This window comes from Danio rerio, chromosome 9, assembly GCF_052040795.2.
Source record: "Danio rerio strain M-AB ecotype USA chromosome 9, GRCz13ab, whole genome shotgun sequence".
NCBI lineage: Eukaryota > Metazoa > Chordata > Actinopteri > Cypriniformes > Danionidae > Danio > Danio rerio.
The window spans coordinates 21,341,759-21,361,753 of NC_141029.1; the positions used below are offsets into that span (position 1 = coordinate 21,341,759).

At 35.6% G+C, this 19,995-nt stretch overlaps 1 protein-coding gene across 7 annotated transcripts in view; it reads left to right on the forward strand.

Annotated features, from left to right (window-relative positions):
• The first annotated feature begins 36 nt into the window (after positions 1 to 36).
• si:ch211-140m22.7 overlaps positions 37 to 19,995 on the forward strand; it is a 28,133-nt gene continuing 8,174 nt past the window's right edge. For 2 of the 7 annotated variants that reach the window (XM_087267002.1, XM_087267000.1), the window contains exons 1-4: positions 62 to 389; positions 524 to 583; positions 1,493 to 1,595; positions 13,857 to 14,936. In XM_087267002.1, coding sequence (XP_087123128.1) covers positions 339 to 389; positions 524 to 583; positions 1,493 to 1,595; positions 13,857 to 14,936 — 1,294 coding nt within the window. In that variant the 5' untranslated portion in view covers positions 62 to 338. 7 annotated transcript variants of the gene reach the window in all.

The window sequence follows — 19,995 nt, forward strand, 5'->3', positions numbered from 1 at the left end:
GTTGATGTTCAGGAGGAGGAGGGGGTGTGTTCGTTATTATGCAAGGGCGGTACTTTAATGTGCTTTTGTGCAACATACTTGTCAGTTTACACGTTTTTACTTTTCTGCAATCTTTTTTGGGATTTTAAACTGTCGTTTGTTGCAATTTCTCAAAGTAGTTTTGATTTGAAGATTTTAGTCAGGTAACTTTTTATTAGTATCATTGATATATGCACAAAAATACAATCAAGATGATTTTCATAAGCAGCTATGTGACTTTTCTGTTTTATTATTATTGCTATTTATCATGTATATAAGAAACATTAATGTGCTAACGTGAGCTAGCTTTACGTTACTCTATGCAAATTCTCTATTTCTGTGCTGTTTGCTGTATAAATAACAATTCCGAGGTAAATGTTTCCTTATGTAAACTACAGTTCCATATTTCTAAACAGTGGTCGCACGAATTTTATTGACGATGTCAAATATTTATAAATACATAACTGTCAACAGTGATTCATGCAGCTGTTTTTCTTTCTCATAGGTTTCTGCAGTAAAGATGGCAGCCTCTTTGCTCAGGGTAGGACGGCTCGGATCTCTCAGGGTAAATACATTGCTTTTTGCGGAATTTTCGACAAAAGGCCTGCACTTTATAACGCATTTACATGTATTATACCACGAAATGTTTCTTCTTTTAACGGAACAAAGCGAAGTATATGAGTGCTTTTGTGAACACGCTAACACAGCTCTAATGTTATCACTGGAGCATTTAATCCACTGACTAGACGCATGAATGCCTCCTTTTGTCCTGTATTGACACGCAGGACATTATTTACATGAAGTATTTCTAATAATAAAATGTGCATTTACTCGGGTATTGATCAGTTATATTGCATTAGAGATTAAATATTCATTTTCCTAAATATTTGATGCTTATTTTATCCCACATTAAAATAGATAGTAAATACTGTTATGTCGTTTAATCCTACCATAGTAAAGTGTATTATAATGTATTTACAAGTCTTTGTTAATGATTGCTAGCATAGTGTGGTATTTAAATCTAATGAACTGCAATAAATACTGTAATATACTGTGGTGTAGTATAATATATTAGTATTATATAATTTGATTATGTTACTAGAGTTACAGCTTTAACAGCGTGTATAGAATTGTCACAACAGATTAGGTGCTTAACTATTGTTTGGTTCAAAACACACAGTATTTACTATAAATTACTATAGTATTTTTTCATGTTTGTTGGTTATATTTTCATAAAGTGTACCTGTAAATTGCCTTATTATATTTGGTTGAGTGTCTCCTGAAAAACCAGTCCTCCCTTGAGAACACTGTGTACTTTTTTGCTGCCATGTTAATTTGACACCACATCAAACCTTTTTGACTTATTATTATTATTATTATTTTTGCTAAATTAACTGCACTATAGTGTGATTCCAGGTAGGAATTTGTCGTTGTGTTTTGAAATCTAGTTTAAGCTTGGGTATTTTGTTGTCAGTGTATTCAGACGGAGAGCTGGAGTTCCTTCAGTAGAGCTCCTCATGCTGCTGCTTTTAGCTCAAAATCTGGGGACAACAAGAAGTCAAAAAAATCCAACAAAGGTAAATCTTCTTTATACACATCATATCAGTTTTAATATAACATCTGCCTTTAATTTGGGGGCGGAAGGTTTTGTTCTTCAGATCTTGATGGAAATTGAGGTTGAAGTAGTTCAGGGGAATGTGGTCTCTGATCCCAGCTGTTGCTTCTGCTGGAATGTGTTTTATTTCCTTCTGTCTAATTGTGTCTTGAAGGTTAAATGACATGCCAGTTAGCATATGAGCACTAAAAGGCAAAGATGTACTACTGCGTATTTTCTTAAGTGTAAAAAAAAAACAATGACTTTATTATCTAATTTCCTAGCATTGTTTCTGGTCTGCAAGATTCTCAGCCAATAGGTTATGCTTTTAAACTCGCATAAAATGAAAGATAAACAACATGGTGATCAGTGTTCAGTGCATATTTTGCTATTATGGTGAATTCTGAAAATGCATTAATGGAAAAGAAATATTCGTTGTCATTTGTTTATTGTAGTGGTCAGTTATACGCTTTAGTGGTCACTAATAAAGAAATGTGTGAATCTCGAATGCAGTGAATGACCAATTTCAGACAAGTAATCTGATATTTTAAGCATGTAATGAGGTAATATAATAATGATACGTTTGTGCAGAATACAGTGTATTTGAAATAGGTGAAATTGGAAATATATCTATATATATATATCCAATCATGACTTTTGCAGCCAATACTGAGTACGGGTTCTGATGCCTCAAGCTTTATATAACTTTTTCATTTGCATAGGCATATTTTCCCTATATGTATGAGAACTCTGCTTACCTAAGAAAGTAAATAAAAGATGTTGTATACACTTAATGGTCAGAAGCAGCTTTAAAAATAATAATAAAAAAAATACTAACGATACAATTTAGAAACATGTATATTATATTTATATATATATATATATATATATAATAGGCCTGTCACAAATTATCAATATATTGACTTAACCTGCAATACAGCTCAATAATGTTTGGTGTTGCTATATATATTCTCAAATAACGTTAAAGCCATTTCATTCTACCTCACCATTTTCAAAGTTAATAATTGGACATATACTTGATAGGATACACGATAAGATTTTACTTTTTTAACATCAAATTACGGAATCTAAATAACCTTAAAATCTAAAGGACCCTAACATACACCTGGCGCAATAAAGCGCAAGACGTGTTTGGTGTAATGCGTTGATATTTTCAGACCAGCGCAACTCTATCTTTCACGTTTTGTGCCACGTTATTTAAATAGCAAATCCATTGCACCACTTTGTAGACTCATGTGTGCTGGTCTAAAAAGGAGGTGTGTTAAGGCGCATTGTTGGCACGTTACTATTTTGAGGAACTAAAATAGACTGTGCAATAGACCAGCTGAAAGCAGGTCTAAAGTCCAGAACAGAACGCGTTAGTTGTGCGCCTTAAACGCAAACATTGCTGTAAACATGAATAGCAATAGACAATTATCTTTACAAATGAAAAAGAATTAAAGGATTCAAATATTACAAATATTATTACTTTCTACATAAATATAAAAACCACTGCCTTCATGCCTTCTTCATCTCTGGGGAATTTTTTTAGTTTATTGATGACTATTAGCTATTGTATGATATTCTAATTAGTAGTATTTTTAATTTTTAATGTATATTTATGTTTGTTTAATTAAAAACAAGCTTCGATTTGTCCATCTGTCAATATGGGGTATAGGACGTGTGTTTGGATTATAGGTGGGCATAGATTATTTTTTTTTGTCTGGATTAATCTCACTGTAATTTCGGAATTAATCTTGATTATTAATCTAGATTAAAATGGCTCATTTGCATTCTGCCGAAGGCGTTCAGAATATGTGTGCTACCCAAGTAATAAGTCTTTGAAATTAGGTTTCTCAAGTCAGGTTTCGCATTAGACCAGGGGCTCATCTCCGGTTTCCAAACTGCATCACAAACAGCTTTAGAAACTGTTCTACTATGATAATTGGTAATAAAATAAACTATGTTCAATAAGATGTAGTTGTGTTTACTAACTGTTTATTCAGTTAAACATGAATTTTGAACTGTAGGCCTACATAAGCTCCAAACAACGATATATATATATATATATATATATATATATATATATATATATATATATATATATATATATATATATATATATATATATATATATATATATATATATATATATATATATATTTTTTTTTTTTTTTATCACCTTAATCCAACTAAAGTTACTAAACAGAAATGGAATTAAGACATGTGGAGTATGCATATATTAGTGGCATTATTGAAGTAAACACCGTAATCAAACTATAACCATCATGGAGGACTTTTCCCCATATTTTCTGACAAGATTTCCACACACGCAGATGTCAGTAAAGGACTGCACACACACACACACACACACACACACAAACGCACACACACACACATTGCGAAATGCGGAATTATTTTTTCTTTCCATTTGGCATGCGTTGATAAATTCCTCAACACTCTAACCAGTACTCCTTATTTGCGTCTAATACCACAATATGTCATGGCGGCATGAATGAAATGTTCATGATTAAAGTGAAACTGCTGAACTAGAGTTAAAGTCAGGCATCTTGCTGATTTGATTCAGAAGGGAACTTTTTTTGCCAGATGGCTCACCGGTCAGGTATACATCTGCGGTAAAATATCAAGGTGAAAATCACCATAGCTTGCGTAGAATGGACCCAGCTCCCAACCCAACTTTGAGATTAGATTTACGGAGATATTTTTTTTATCACAGCAACGTTAACGTCGATAACGGCACACCACTAGTTTGGATATATAACTCTGTTTATTGCCCACATTTCGTTATTATTGTTCATTCTGCTGGAAATTAGAACTGAATTTGAATTAGTTTTGAATCAAATCTTTGCGCTAAACAAACTAAATTAACTATGTAAACTAATGGATGGTTTGCGTTTTCACCATTTTCTTATCCACAAAAGTGGAGAAAAAGAGAGATGTCGAATGGAGGAGGATCATTCTTTATCCTTGCGCTGCAGATGGTCTGTTTAACTGTTATATCGGTAGTGAAACGTTCCGTTTTTCCACTTACAAAGTCCGCCATGTAAATGGCAGATGCGCCATGGTGCGACACAACTGACTCTTAAATGGAATGGTTGATGAGGCTCTGATTGGTTTATGCTCAAAACACGCCCATAATTCATAAAACGCATAACATTCTTAAAACACACCCATAACTAAGAGAATAAGCACGACCCTGTTAGACCATGCGCAGCGGCGCAAAACGTATTTTGTCCATCCTTAAAATAGCAAAAGTAGATTTGTACACCCCCTTTATGCTTTTGTGCCCTGCACTTTAGACTTTGCATCTAGATCGTTTAAATAGAGCCCAAAGTCTTTCTCCCTTAAATATGTTAATGGCTGTTTTCATTATTTTGCTTTATTATGCATAATATCCTTTATTGCATCCATTTCTGTGACAATATATCGCACAACAAAACTTTTTTATCGTGACAGGTCTAATATATATATATATATATATATATATATATATATATATATATATATATATATATATATATATATATATATATATATATATATCAGAGGTGGGACCAAGTCATTGTTTGGCAAGTCACAAGTAAGTCTCAATTCATTGCCCTCAAGTCCCGAGTCAAGTCCCGAGTCAAGACAGGCAAGTCCCGAGTCAAGTCCCGAGTCAAAGGCAACAAGTCTCAAGTCAAGTCCAAAGTCCTGCAGTTTGATTTTCGAGTCTTTTCGAGTCTTTTTAACAGAAAAATAAAATATATACAGATTAGGTATGGTTGTAAGATCTGTATTAATTAAACAAACCTTTTTTTATTAAAGAACATTGCTTAGATATAAAAAAATACAAATGCAATTTTCTGAAAAAGTGCTAAACAGTGCTGCGTCTCGTCTCCACAGCATAATGCACAAGAACGAGTTCCACCAAAAAAAGACTCCATTTTGCCTCACATCACACAGAAATTGCAGGTCTACTGCTGTCTAATTCATTAAGTTTAGTTGTGCTATGTTATGTCTTCGGTGATCAACTTGTGATTAACCAAAATTACATAACCTCAATGTGGTAGCAGTAGACCAACTCCTGTATATGCTGCAAAGTTAAATTGAGTGAAATTGGAATTTTGTCAATTGAATCTCGTGTGTGCTAAAGAGATGGAGTTGCAAATCTGTCTAGCAGCAATGTAAAATGGTAGCACATATTGTTAATGAAGTAGGCTACTTCATACAAACAATAAAGTTGTTTTCTTCACATAACGTTGAAGAGCTTTGCTCTCTACCTTGTGTGATGCTCGTGCACGGATTTCCTCTGTTTGTGGACAAAACTGATTGCGAGTTCTCAAATTTTCTCTCGCTCTCAAATATGCACTGCTCACACACAAATTTTCTTGAGCGCTCTCAGAGATTATATGCAAACTCACAATTTGTGTCGTGTTCCCTCTTCCTTTCATGCTTTTTGATGTGATTCATATTGCTGCACTGTTTAATAACAATATACAATATATTTAATATATTATTAAATATATGTTTAATAACCAAAATACTAAAATAGACTTACATATTAAATGTTTAATCTAATAAACCATAACATTTTTGGTTGTTTTATATGATGAGATATTTTCAGTTTCAAACACTTAAAGACAGAGAATAGACCAGTGGTGCCCCCCTGAAAATTTGCTTAAGGGGGGCCAGAAGAGGCCAGCTACGTCAGTGGCACCAATCAATCCACAATAATTTAGTGGCTGCTATTTTTTATTGAAATATTGCATTGTATTGCATTTATGTAAGTAGATTTAAATAAATAATGTCAACAGCAAAATCATATCGGGTTGGCCACAGGGGTGGCTAGAGTTTACACAGGGGTAACACCCCTTGTAAAGGGGTTTACACCACTATAAGGCACCTCTGGAATAGATGTTGGATGTAAAGAATACATTTTATTTTAAAAGCATTTAAACAAAAACTAATGCAAGCAGAAATGTAACTGTGATAAAAATAAGGAAACACTTGATAAGGTATTATAGCCTACTGTACTATTCACTCTTTAAATAAATCTCACTATCAATCTCATTTTATCATGGCAGCTAAAATAAAGTAAACTAGTGTCTGCTGGCTTCCACTTTACTGATGAGATTGTGGAGGACATTTTCCATGTCATCCTCTTCATTTTGAGGAAAGCTGTGCCACGGGGCCCCTGAACACGTATATTGGCATGTACTGTGTTTTGAACAGTAGCCTACTACAGTAAAGAACTTCAATTGATCAGTTGTGGTAATACTATAGTTGCTATGGTAACACAAGTGTAATTTAAACAAATTACCCAGTGCTGTATTATTTTACAATATAGGGTATTTTATACTACAAATCACTACACTTTACTGTAGTTAAAACTACACTTTGTATTATTTTATCTGTTCACTATTGGTAATACTACTGTATTATGAAGCATTAATTAACAAGTCGTAAATAATACTAGCCTAAAACATAAGTATAATACAAGTATACAACAAGTATAATACTCAAAAACACTAGAATTTATTAAAGAATTTACCTTAACCTTTTAGTTTTTTGTGTATTGTTAATAAATAGTAAAGCAAGAAAGAAACCATATCAACATTCTTGGAATAACCCTTCGCTAAGCCTCGCCCTCCTTAGTTACTGTTGCTACGCCTGTCAAGCTTTCATGCCTGGCACATCTATTACAGTGTGTATGCGCTGGTGTCAGACATTCCCAAGGATTTAATTAGTCATTTTTGGCAAACAGGTGAGATATCTAAGAAAGCCAGACAAAAGAGGACTGCAGTATACATTACAGGGGTATATTCACAACATAATAGAAACTGATTAGAAATTGATTTTATCAAAATTGAAGCAAGGTTAGCCTAGCCACCTCATACGCTGAACATTCAACAGCATAGTTCATGCACAGCAGGAGAGGTGAAATTATAAAAATAATCTAATAACCTAAGAAACTGATGGATTTGTGCCGAATATTAGCATCATTGACCCATAACAGTGTACAGTACCTATTACTGTCAGCATGTTTGTGTGCTCTTTATCCAGTTTTTATTCAAATTTGCAGTTAAGTGGAAGAAAAAAATTGAAATGCACATTAAAGTATAAATAACAGAAGTGAACAAATAGATTTTTCCTACCAGCAAATATTAGTGTATGTATTTATATGCGTTACAATAGCGAGGGTTTAAACTAAGCAGTGCTCACAGGGTTCAACGCTAAGGATTTTTTCTACTGGCCTGTTCTGATTTTTACTTGCCCAGCCCAAATTTTCACTGGCCCCACCAAAAAAAAAAAGAAGTTAATCGCTATTTGAATGTGCGTGTGTGTGTGTACACACACACACACACACACACACACACACACACACAGTTGATTTCAGAATTATTAGTCCCCCTAAATTATTAGCACCCCTGTTTATTTTTTTCCCCAATTTCTATTTAACAGAGAACAGATTTTTTCAGCACATTTCTAAACATAATAGTTTTAGTAACTCATCTCTAATAACTGATTTATTTTATCTTTGTCATGATGACTGTAAATAATATTTTACTAGATATTCTTCAAGACACTTCTATACAGCTTAAAGTGAAATTTAAAGGCTTAACTAGGGTAATTAGGTTAACTAGGCAGGTTAGGGTAGTTAGGCTAGTTATTGTATAATGATGGTTTGTTCTGTAGACAGTCTGAAAAACAATTAGCTTAAGAGGCTAATAAATTTTACCTTAAAATGGTTAAAAAAATGTTTTTATTCTAGCCAAAATAAAACAAATAAGATTTTGTTCAGAGGAAAAAATATTATCAGACAAAATATCAACATTTCTTTGCTTTGTTAAACATCATTTAGGAAATATTTTAAAAAGAAAAAACAAAAAACAAAAGGGGGCTAATAAATCTGTATATATATTTACGGTAATTTTTAAAATGTTTAAGGAAAACTATTCAGTTCATCAAGGCTATATTTATAAATGTAAAAAAGGTGTAATTGTTAAATATTTATTAAAATTTTAAATAACTGCTTTGTTATTGTATTTAGTTTCAAATAAAATAATTACTCCAGACATTATTGCTTTTATTACTATTACCATTAATAAATATAATAATAATTAATATTAGTGATTTCTGAAGGATAATGTGACTGGAGTAATGAAGCTGAAATCTCATCTTTAAAATCACTGGAATAAATGAATAAATTAAATGATAAACTACTTTTGAACAGTTATTTTATAGTGCAACATTTCACAATTTGTATTTATGATGAAATAATTGCAGCCCTGGTGAGCAGAAGAAGCTTGTTTTAACATATTTAATCACACTGACCCCAAACTTTTGTGTATTGTGTATAGAATATTTTATAAGTGAAAATGTGCACATTAATTTTAACAACCCACAGACATAGTCACCAAATACAAATCGAGGTCAGACTTTCTCATATATACAGAGCCTCATTTCAATTGTCAGGTTTTGTAGAAATCGATCAATTGAATTAATCAATCTATTAAAGAAACGTTGACTATAATTCTGTATTTTAGGCCTAAATTATAGAGAGACATAGCAGATGAACCGAGACTGCATCAGATCAATGTAAATCTTTCTTTCGAGCTGTCAGTGCGGAAATGAACAAAACTGGCCTAATACAACATATTATACGATTAAAATATGGAAAAATTAACAGATAGTAATTTCGGTCAATTTTCCTGACGGATAAACCGAGATCAGGCTGGACAAACAGCTCTCGGTAATATTTCAGCATGCTTTCACTCGCATTTACCGGTAAGAATGACATCTCGCCCTGCTCATCATTCCCTCTTCATATAGCCGTATATATGGCTATTACACGATCATGATACACTGTGATATAGCCTGGGTCGTTAGTTCGTTGCATTGTTTTGTTTTCTCGCTACAATCGATGCGCTCAATAGGACAGAGACCGCGTCTCATTCAGGCGATCTTGGACTGATTGATTTGGCGCGGAAGCGAGCGCAACTGCTGGATATATGCTAAAAAAACGCGCTAACGGGTGAAACGAGACAGATTCCGAAACAAACGTCTATGTGTGAAAGCACCGTAAGATTGTATTTGCACACAATTGACAGACAGTCGCAGCACGCAGCTCTGGCTCGATCTGGCAGGCAAAAAGGCAGCAGCTGGCCCGATCGAGCCAGTAACATTTTGTACACTGGCCCGAGTGTCTCGCACGCTGGCCCCGGGCCATCGGGCAGTCCTTATTGTCGAGCCCTGGCTCATAATATCGAGTGGAAAAAAAGAAAAAGACCGCTGGGAAGCATAACCTGCTTTGTTTTTTTTTTTTTGTTTTTTTTAAGAAACACAGTTTAGATCTGTTTAGGATAAGAGGAGCAGGGCCGGATTAACCAATGGGCCTTATGGGCACAGGCCCAGGGGCCCGTGCGCACCAGGGGCCCTGCGAGGGGGGAGAAAAAAAAGACAATTTCGGAGTGTCTTTTTAGGCTAATTGCAAATAGCGCATCTAGCTATTGAGGGTTTACGTCCTTCGATGCCTGATTGATAGAGACAAGATGAGTAAAGAGCAGTGGAGTAATGTAGCCGCAGTGGCGCACCTTGTAAGGCACACGGCATCATCTTTTGACGCGATTAACAATAACATCGGTTCGAATCCACCATCAGTTGAACTCGTGCTACTTTTTTTCTCCCCATTACATATCAGATTGGAAATATATTTATTTTTAACAGGAAAGAAACATTTTTTAAAAATAATGCAAATGTGATATAAAGTCACAAGTGTCTCGTGGGTATTTAATAATGTTTAGCCTTATTATAGGCACCTGCCGCGCCTCCCTCTCTTCAAAAACTCTATTGCTAAGACAACTGTATTTCCTCTGAGCAAAAAAATCGCGATCACATATTAATATTATTATTATATTTAAATTGCCTTTCTTTCTTTAACTAAACAGAATGCTGTCATTGGTCAAGCGCGGAAACGTCAGTTTTGTAATAACCCGCACTAAACTGAGCGGACTTTAGTGTAACGTTATATCTGTCATAGATCAAAAATGAGTGGACAAGTGGATTTAGCAAACGCGAGAGAAAGAGGAGAGGAGGCATCTTTATTGACGCATTTTCCATACACACCTTCTTTAAACAGACCCGTGATCAGGAGAATGAGAGTACAGAAGAAGACTTTAACTTTAAATGATGAGTAGCTAGCATTAACCAGGCGGAGGATGCTAACGGCAGCGCAGCGCGGACTGGATTCATCGTGTGAGAGACAGACAGAAAGGGAGAGAGAGAGAGGGAGAGAGAGAGAAAGGCCCAGAAGAGGAGAGAGAGGGCGAGAAGAGGTATAGTGTCTGTGATTTCGGATACTTTTAGGTTTATAATCAAGTCTTCATCACGAGAAGAGTAGAGAAAATACAGGGAGAGGAGGAGAGAGACAGTAAATCAGTGTTTGTATTATGAAAGACTCAGATTCATAGAACTCAGATTCATATAACTGGATTGGAGAAGCATTGTGCGTTATATGCCATGGCAATAATATGCTTTATAAGTTTGTAAAAGCAATACACTAAAATACCCTTAATATATATATATATATATATATATATATATATATATATATATATATATATATATATATATATATATATATATATATATATGTAGTTTTATTAGTATTTTTATTTAATGCTTTGAAAAATAATTTAAATCTTTGCAGACTATAAATACATATGTACTATATATCATTTATTTAAATATGTGGGCAACAAATTATAGATTCATTTTATTTAAAAATTATTATATTATTCTTATTTTTTTAATTTAACTATAGGGGTGCGGCCAGGTAGGGGGCCTTACAAGATAATGTGCCCAGGGGCCCCTGAGTTCTTAATCCGGGCCTGAAGAGGAGTGTGAGTTATTGCCACCTATCATTGAATGTGAATATCGAAAACAAAACCAACTTAGCTTAACTCCTTTACCGCCCCTCACACAGCTTGATCCACGCTGGCATTTCTCCTCTTGGGCTTTGGTTTTGAAAAGGGAAAAAATCCCACCACCCAGTCCAAACTTTTAGGATAGCGGGTGTCAGATTTTCACAATCCAATTGCGCAACGATTTGGCTTGTTTCCCTCGCTCGAAAGCTTGACAGAGCCTCTGCCCGTAGCTACGATTGGTAAGCCGCGATTGGTGGGTGGCGGTTTTTGGGCGTGGCTTAGCGAAGGGTCAGTTTAACAGGAGGATCCCGTGAGAGCAAAAGCACTAAAGGTATGAGACGCCATCGTAAACAAAAGTCAAGCGAACGCAAAGAGACTGAATGCACGAGAGAGAGAGAGAGAGAGAGAGAGAGAGAGAGAGAGAGAGGTGTATGTTGTATGTGAGAGAGAGAGAGAGAGAGAGAGAGAGAGAGCGAGTATTGGCACGCGAGTATTGGCTCGATCTCAAGTTCAAATTCAAATTCTCTCTGCGTTCGCTTGACTTTTGTCCACTCCGGCGCCTCATAGTAGTCACGTTGGATACTGTCGAATCAAAACAATCTACCGTGCTTCGATTGGACGTCATGCCGAAAGCGCGCATGCTCACACACACGCGCGCGCATGCTGTCACACACACGCACACATAAACGGAGAGAGAGAGAGAGCGGTCCATGTCAACATACTTTTTTATCGTTGGGCTTTTCATGGGAAGCAGCAAGTCTTTACAAGTCAATAGGGGCAAGTCCTAGTCAAAGTCCAAGTCATTTATGTTCAAGTCCAAGTCGAGTTGCAAGTCTTTTTATATTTTGTCAAGTCGAGTCTAAAGTCATCAAATTCATGACTCGAGTCTGACTCGAGTCCAAGTCACATGACTCGAGTCCACACCTCTGATATATATATATATATATACATGCATACATATACATGATCTTTTTTTTATAAATTATAATGATATATAATTTTAATAATATAACAAATACTATAATTTTGTTTTATAAAAGGTTGTCATATCCAATATTGTATGACTATATTTCAGAAACGGGTAAATTGTCAACATTAGAATTTTGTGCAGACATTTGGAATTGACTGGCTGCATACAAAATTAAAGAATTGGAGCAGAATTTCCTCAAATCGATGTACCAGCATCATTTTTGTAGAAACATCATATCATTTCTGGATAATTGATCACATTTAAAAATTCCTGGTATTGCACCAGAAAAAAAATAACTTTATGAAACAGAAATTAATTTCCATGTGCAGCAAAAAATCTGCTTTTTTCTGCTTTTTTTATTTAAAAGTTGATTATTGAATGTGTGAGATTAAACTTAAAATGTAATTTTACGTAAGAAAATAAGAGTTGTATTGCATGGTACCAACTGACTAACAATTAATATTGGTAATTAATATAAAACCATATAACAGACACAAATGCATGTTTTTTCTAAGATTAGGATGTTGTCGCAATTTAAAGGAAACTATTAAACTTTTAATATTCTGTGTTCTCTGATGGTGGAAGGCTTTAGAAAAGCCTTGTGTGGTGTTTACTGGCAGATATTCTTTGTAAGCACATGCTAGTGCTATATGTGGATGTCCTCACTTCCTATATAGGTCACCTTGACCTTTGGAGTTAAAGAATGTATTGCGTGAAGCCACTGCTTCTGTTCTTTCTGGAGACTCTGCTGAAGCCAAAAATCCAAGAAATTATTTAACAAACTTTGAATTGAACATAGTTACATAAATATGAAAACACATGTTCTAAAACTCACAAATTATAAACAATGTTAATATTAGGATCTGTATTTGTATTAATTGTAATGTTCATGTGCTGGTACCATGTTTGATTCCCATATTTTGTGTAACAATAGTGTCATCTACTTTAGGAGAGTTATTGGCTATAAAAATCATGGTAAAATATAAGAATAATATGAATATAGCTACAACAATTATGGAATTGTGCATTTTGTTATATGTTATGATTTTCCATTATTACAAAGATATTTAATGTGCAATATTTTTACCAACAGATTTTAATTAAAAGATAGATAACTGAATGAAGAATGTTTAGCTTTTTTCCTGCCAAGGCTATTTTATTAGCCACCATTTAGATTTGACATGCATAAGTGAGGTCATAAGGTGTTCAAAGCTCGACCACCTCGCCACTCTAACTGGGTAAGTTATTTTGCTGGATGAATTTAACAGTCTCCATGCACCCTGATAATGCATATGATAAATCGAATTATTACATGTTTATGTTTGCCCTCCTTCCTCCATCATAGAAAAAGCAGCATCAAAAACTTACTTCGATATAGAGAAACTTATCCAGCACAAATCCTTTGTGGAGTTCCCCAAGAAGGAGGTTGCAGCTTCTGTTGCTGCTGCCTCTACAGAAGCATCTGCTGCTGCCCCTGCACCTGAACCAGTCCTGACTGCCACTGCAGCTCAAACTGCTGCCCCTGCACCCGAAGCCATTTCTCCTGTTGAAGCCATTTCTCCTGTTGAAGCCATTTCCCCTGTTGCTGAAGAAATTGCAGCCGCTGCCCCTGTAGTTGAAGCCGCTGCCCCTGTAGTTGAAGCCGCTGCCCCTGTAGTTGAAGCCGCTACACCAGTTGAAGCCGCTACCCCTGTAGTTGAAGCCGCTGCACCAGTTGAAGCTGCTGCTCCAGTTGTTGAAGCCGCTACACCAGTTGAAGCAGCTGCCCCTGTAGTTGAAGCCGCTGCCCCTGTAGTTGAAGCCTCTGCGCCAGTTGAAGCTGATGCCCCTGTAGTTGAAGCTGCTGCGCCAGTTGAAGCTGATGCCCCTGTAGTTGAAGCCTCTGCGCCAGTTGAAGCTGATGCCCCTGTAGTTGAAGCTGCTGCGCCAGTTGAAACTGATGCCCCTGTAGTTGAAGCTGCTGTGCAAGTTGAAGCCCAAGTTGAAGCCACTGCACCAGTTGAAGCCGCTGCACCAGTTGAAGCCCAAGTTAAAGCCACTGCACCAGTTGAAGCCCAAGTTGAAGCCACTGCACCAGTTGAAGCCGCTGCACCAGTTGAAGCTGCTGCGCCAGTTGAAGCCCAAGTTGAAGCCGCTGCACCAGTTGAAGCTGCTACGCCAGTTGAAGCTTCTGCTTTTGCAGTTGAAGCCACCCCTGTAGATGAAGCTCCTGTCTCAGAAGCAGTTGTTGAAGCTGTCAGTGAAGAGGTTGCAGAAGCTGTGGCAGAAGCTGCCCCAGTTGCAGAGGCCATCATTGAAGTAGTTGCAGAAGCAGCCCCCATTGAGCCGGTTGCAGTTGCAGCTCCTTCTGAAGAGCTGGTAGATTCTGCTCCTGTGATCACAGATGCTGCTGAAGCTCCAACAGAAGTTGTGGAGACGCCTGAGGGTACACACTATATCCCCTATAACCCCCCTTCACATAATGGGATACAGCAGTGTTTTTTCTTTTTTGTTTTCGGGTTTAATACATACACATTTGTAATGTTAACGGTAAAGGTGTAATCTCAGATTTAGTTAAGTTTTATATACCTGTACCTTCTTCATTTCTCAGTCACATTATTATGTGTCATGTTCTCGTGTCATTGCAAATGTCTAGCATACATGCAAAGAACATTTAGGGGTGAAACGGTTCATTAAAAACGAAACTTACAGTTCAGTATGCATACGTACCATCTAAAAACATCTCTAAACATGTAAATAATAACTGTTTTTTAATAACTTTGTTTATATTAGTGTAGCAGTTCATTATGCAACATTTTGTTAGCAATCTGCCTAGCAGATGATTAATTATTAGAGATGTTTCTCAAAATCCTAGAGCTCTATTTTAATGATCTAAGAACTGGATCTAAATCACATGGTGCACTTGAGGTGTGTCAGAATAAAATTTTTTGCTATTTTAAGAATGGGAAAAACTATTGGTGTGCCTAGCGCATCGTCTAAAAGAGTTATTCTTATTCTCTTAATGAGTTATGGGTGTATTATACCAATAAGAAACTCATCCCCTATTATCTTTAAAAGGGAATTGTGGTTGGACCATGTTGGATTCACTATTTACATGGCGGACTTTGTAAGCGTAAAACTTTTTTAACTAATGCACAATTTGAATAACAAACAAACAAACAAACAAAAAACTGCATCATTGACTTTAGACCAGATTTTAGTTAGTCAGTGGCTTTTAGTGTGTCTAAAAAGCCTGTGGAGAGCACTACAGTGTCTGGAAATTGCCACTGAGAGTCTGTAAACAGAAACTTGCAATGATTCTTCTTATTAGTCCACTGCTTTGAAGCTGACACTGATGAGCGAAGCTGATTGTAAAAGTTGAAGTTCTTTAAACTTGACATGGCATTCAACACTCATTTAACCATTGATGTGTTGTGCATGACAAGTATGACATTGATTGTAATAATTAAAGTAAGTACTGGATAATTAAACCTGTTTATTTGTATATAAGGCGATGCAGTTGCACAGTAGGTAGTGCTGTCACCTCAAAGCAAGAAGGTCGCTGGTTCAATCCTCATGGTCGGCGTTTCTGTGAGGAGTTTGCATGTTCTCCCTGCGTTCGCATGGGTTTACTCCGGGTGCTCCGGTTTCCCCCACAGTCCAAAGACATGCGGTGTGTGGATGTTTCCCAGAAATGGGTTGCGGCTGGAAGGGCATCCTTGCATAAAAATGTGCTGGATTAGTTGGTGGTTCATTCCACTGTGGCAACCCCAGATTAATAAAGGGACTATGCCGACAAGAAAATGAATGAATGAATATTTGTATATAATTGCTTCAGCCATAGGCGACGCAGTGGCGCAGTAGGTAGTGCTGTTGCCTCACAGCAAGAAGGTCACTGGTTCGAGCCTCCGCTGGGTCAATTGGCGTTTCTGTGTGGAGCTTGCATTCGCGTCGGTTTCCTTCGGGTGCTCCGGTTTCCCCCTTAGTCCAAAGACATGCGGTACAGGTGAATTGGGTAGGCTAAATTGTCTGTAGTGTACGAGTGTGAATGAGTGTGTATGGATGTTTCCCCGAGATGGGTTGCAGCTGGAAGGGCATCTGCTGCGTAAAATATGTGCTGGATAAGTTGGCGGTTCATTTAGCTGTGGCAACCCCTGATTAAAAAAAAGGACTAAACCGAAAAGAAAATGAATGCTACAGCCATTCTAAACCTTTTAAACTTACCGTAATTGAGTAATTAAATTACTGAACTGTATAAGCTGAACTGTAACAAATAGCGGTAACAAAATGCTGATACAAAATGGGACATTAAGAAACCGTTACACCCTTAATGGGTTCATAACATCATGCAGAAATGTAGACCTATTGAAGGCTATATTCATTTTCTTAGCTGGGGTATAGAGACAACTTTTGTCCTGATGGTTTTTAATTAAGTGTAATTTCAATTATTGCCTTGGTTTTCAGTCAATGAATATAGCCAATCTCCCCATCCGTCATCCGTCTTTGAGCATGTCTATTATATATGTTTGTTTGTAACTTTTTTTTTTTAATCCTGTAAGTTATGCAATGCATGTTCTTTACTGCAAAACTTCAGTTATATTTATTTGTTTCTTTATCTCTCATGTGTTTTGGTCTTCATCTGTACTGTTCATTCACTTATTCATCATTTCATATGTTGACCTTGTGTGCTTCTCCTGTCTTCCATTTTATTCTTTCACTGACATCTTTTGTCTTCATTTAGTCTTTGTATTCATTCCTTATGTGTGTTATTCTGTGTTTCTCAGTGAGTAATTGTATTTACCAGGGCTGTCAATTTAACAGATTTAGTACAAAGAGAAAAGAGCCTTGGGTGCTTTTTACACTAGTGTTTTTTCTTTTTTAGTTTGATAAGAAAACACTGCTTTCTCAGACTGGCGTTTTTATTGAATTTCAGAAAAAACTATTTTCGGTTACACTATAGACCTTATTCAATATGTATGGGTGCATGGGCGCCGCCATTACATTCATTCACTTCCATTGATTTTCTGATGTTAAAATCAGCCTGTTATGCTGCTTGAAGTTGCAAACTGATATTTTCTTAATATATTATTCTACTTTTTATGTATAAGCATGAACACACATATATGTAGGGCAAGTAGTTTGACAATTTTCTGACATTTATTATGCATAGTCATTTCTATAGGCAATCATAGGAAATTGAATTGGAAGTTCTTAAACAATCGCAAAAACAAGCATCCTTCCGCCTCGCAGATAAAGGTCAATACAGTGTAAAATGGACAATACTTGACTATCTCACTTGGCATGCCCATATTTTACCAGCATTCGTATTTGCTGTCTGCTGGTTGTTAAATGGTCATATAAAAGTAGCTTGGCGAATTAGGACACAATACAAATGCAGAAAACCAATCAGAGAGCGATTGTGGATAGCCACGCCTCCATTTTTTGCGAATGAGTTCGTCAACCCTGGTTAGTATTGCCAAGGTTTTCAAAACGTTTTTGCGGATCAAAGATCCTGGAGTATTATGGAGACCAGGCATAACGTGCGTTTTAAAACTAAAATGCGTTAGTGTAAATCAGGAGTTCTCAACTGGTTTGTTCATGGGACCCAAATTTTACATGGTCATCAAGCCATGACCCAAATTTTTAGGAACTACAATACAATTTTAGGAATTATAATTAATTTGTATTTATTTGTTAACATACAAGTAGTGACAGATAAATCATAAGAAAACCACCAAGGCTTACAAATAAACAATATTTTATTTAACAAAATGTATCACATTATAGAAATATTACAGTAAAGTAAAAACGACAAATACTGTAAACAGTGGTTAGGGTAAGGAAAGGTTCAGTTACCATGAACTAAACTGAACTGTTAATGAAACATGTCTGGTTTCTAAATGTCGTCTTAATTTAAAAGGTTTCATGCTCTCTTGTGAGAGCACCTCACTACATAAGACATATGACTTTAAGTCTTTATTGTTGTCAATATATGTAAATCCATACTTTACATATTCAGGGTCGTACTTGCGCGTTGACATATTTGTTGCTATAATTAAATTAAATATCCCGTTAAACAGTAGGGTTGTCGTGCACGCATTTAAAAAAAAAAAAGTTAAAAATTAAACTTTTGTTGTTTTTTTGACCACACACTCCGCAACCCACTGAAAATGTTGTGGGTCGCAACCCACCAATTGAGAAACACAGGTGTAAATGACACCTTGTTGTTCAGCAAACAAGCAGACAGAGACTGCTGAAGAAATCAATTTAGGTGTCGGAAATGCATCTTTCAGGAGATCAGTCAGAAAATATACATCATAAAACAAGTCTGTCTTTGTATTTTTAGGTGAACCTAGGCCAAATATAACCAAATGCACCAAAAAAGAAAGAAGAAATATGTAATCATTTTACAACTCAAAAAAAAAAAAGTTTTCATCTATAAATCTGTAAATAAAACGTATGATGAATTACAAGTGCTAAAGCTAATTGCTAATAATATTTAAAGTGCTAATAATTCATGCAACGATTTTACTTATGCAGTTTAAAGGCCTAATGAGCTTAACCAGGCTAGTTAGGGTATTTAGACAAGGCATTGGACAACAGTGGCTTATTCATTAATAAAGAGACTACTAATATTGACCATAGCGGTAAAAAAAAAAAAAAAAAAAATATATATATATATATATATATATATATATATATATATATATATATATATATATATATATATATATATATATATATTACAGCCAACTTAAAAGGAATAATACTTTGCTCAAAATACAAATATAATAGGAAATACTGTGAAAAATCATATTAATAAATCAATGTTTACCCTTGCTCTGTTAAACATCACTTGAGAATATATATGAAATAAAATATACAAAAAAATCCATAAATCAAAGCAATATAGTGACTTTTAAATCAAATTTTTTAATGAACCGTTCAGTGCTTAATCTCACCTCTTATAAAGCAGGCAATATGGTAAAGGAGATTGAGTAAGTGTTCTGTGCTTAATCTATCACAGAAAATTGTTCATGAATCAGTCTACAATATATTAAAAATATTTAATGAGTTATCTGACAGCCCTGTTATTTACAATTGTACTATTTTGCCTCAACAGTTTTTCATTCCAACCCCCCATCTGTAAAGATAAAGCTACGTTTGTCATGTTTTATTACAGTTAATGAAAAGTGTCACTGTCAGAACTATCAGATGTTGGCGTTTCTTTTCTTTTATTGTTAAATATACTGTATAAATTTAAAATCCTCACCACGAGAGCACTGATGTGAGCACATATGCACTTTTATGTCTTTTAAACAGCACAATTGTAACTGCACTTTAACCTCGTCTTTCTTTCCCCTTGCTCTTTTCTCACCCAAATGCACTTTTTGTTCTGTCACTGTCTCACTTTTCTTCCCAGGGGGTCGCATGATATCAGTATAATCGGCCTATTATCCTCTTATCTTTACCTGTGTACTGTGGTTTATATGTGAAATATGAAA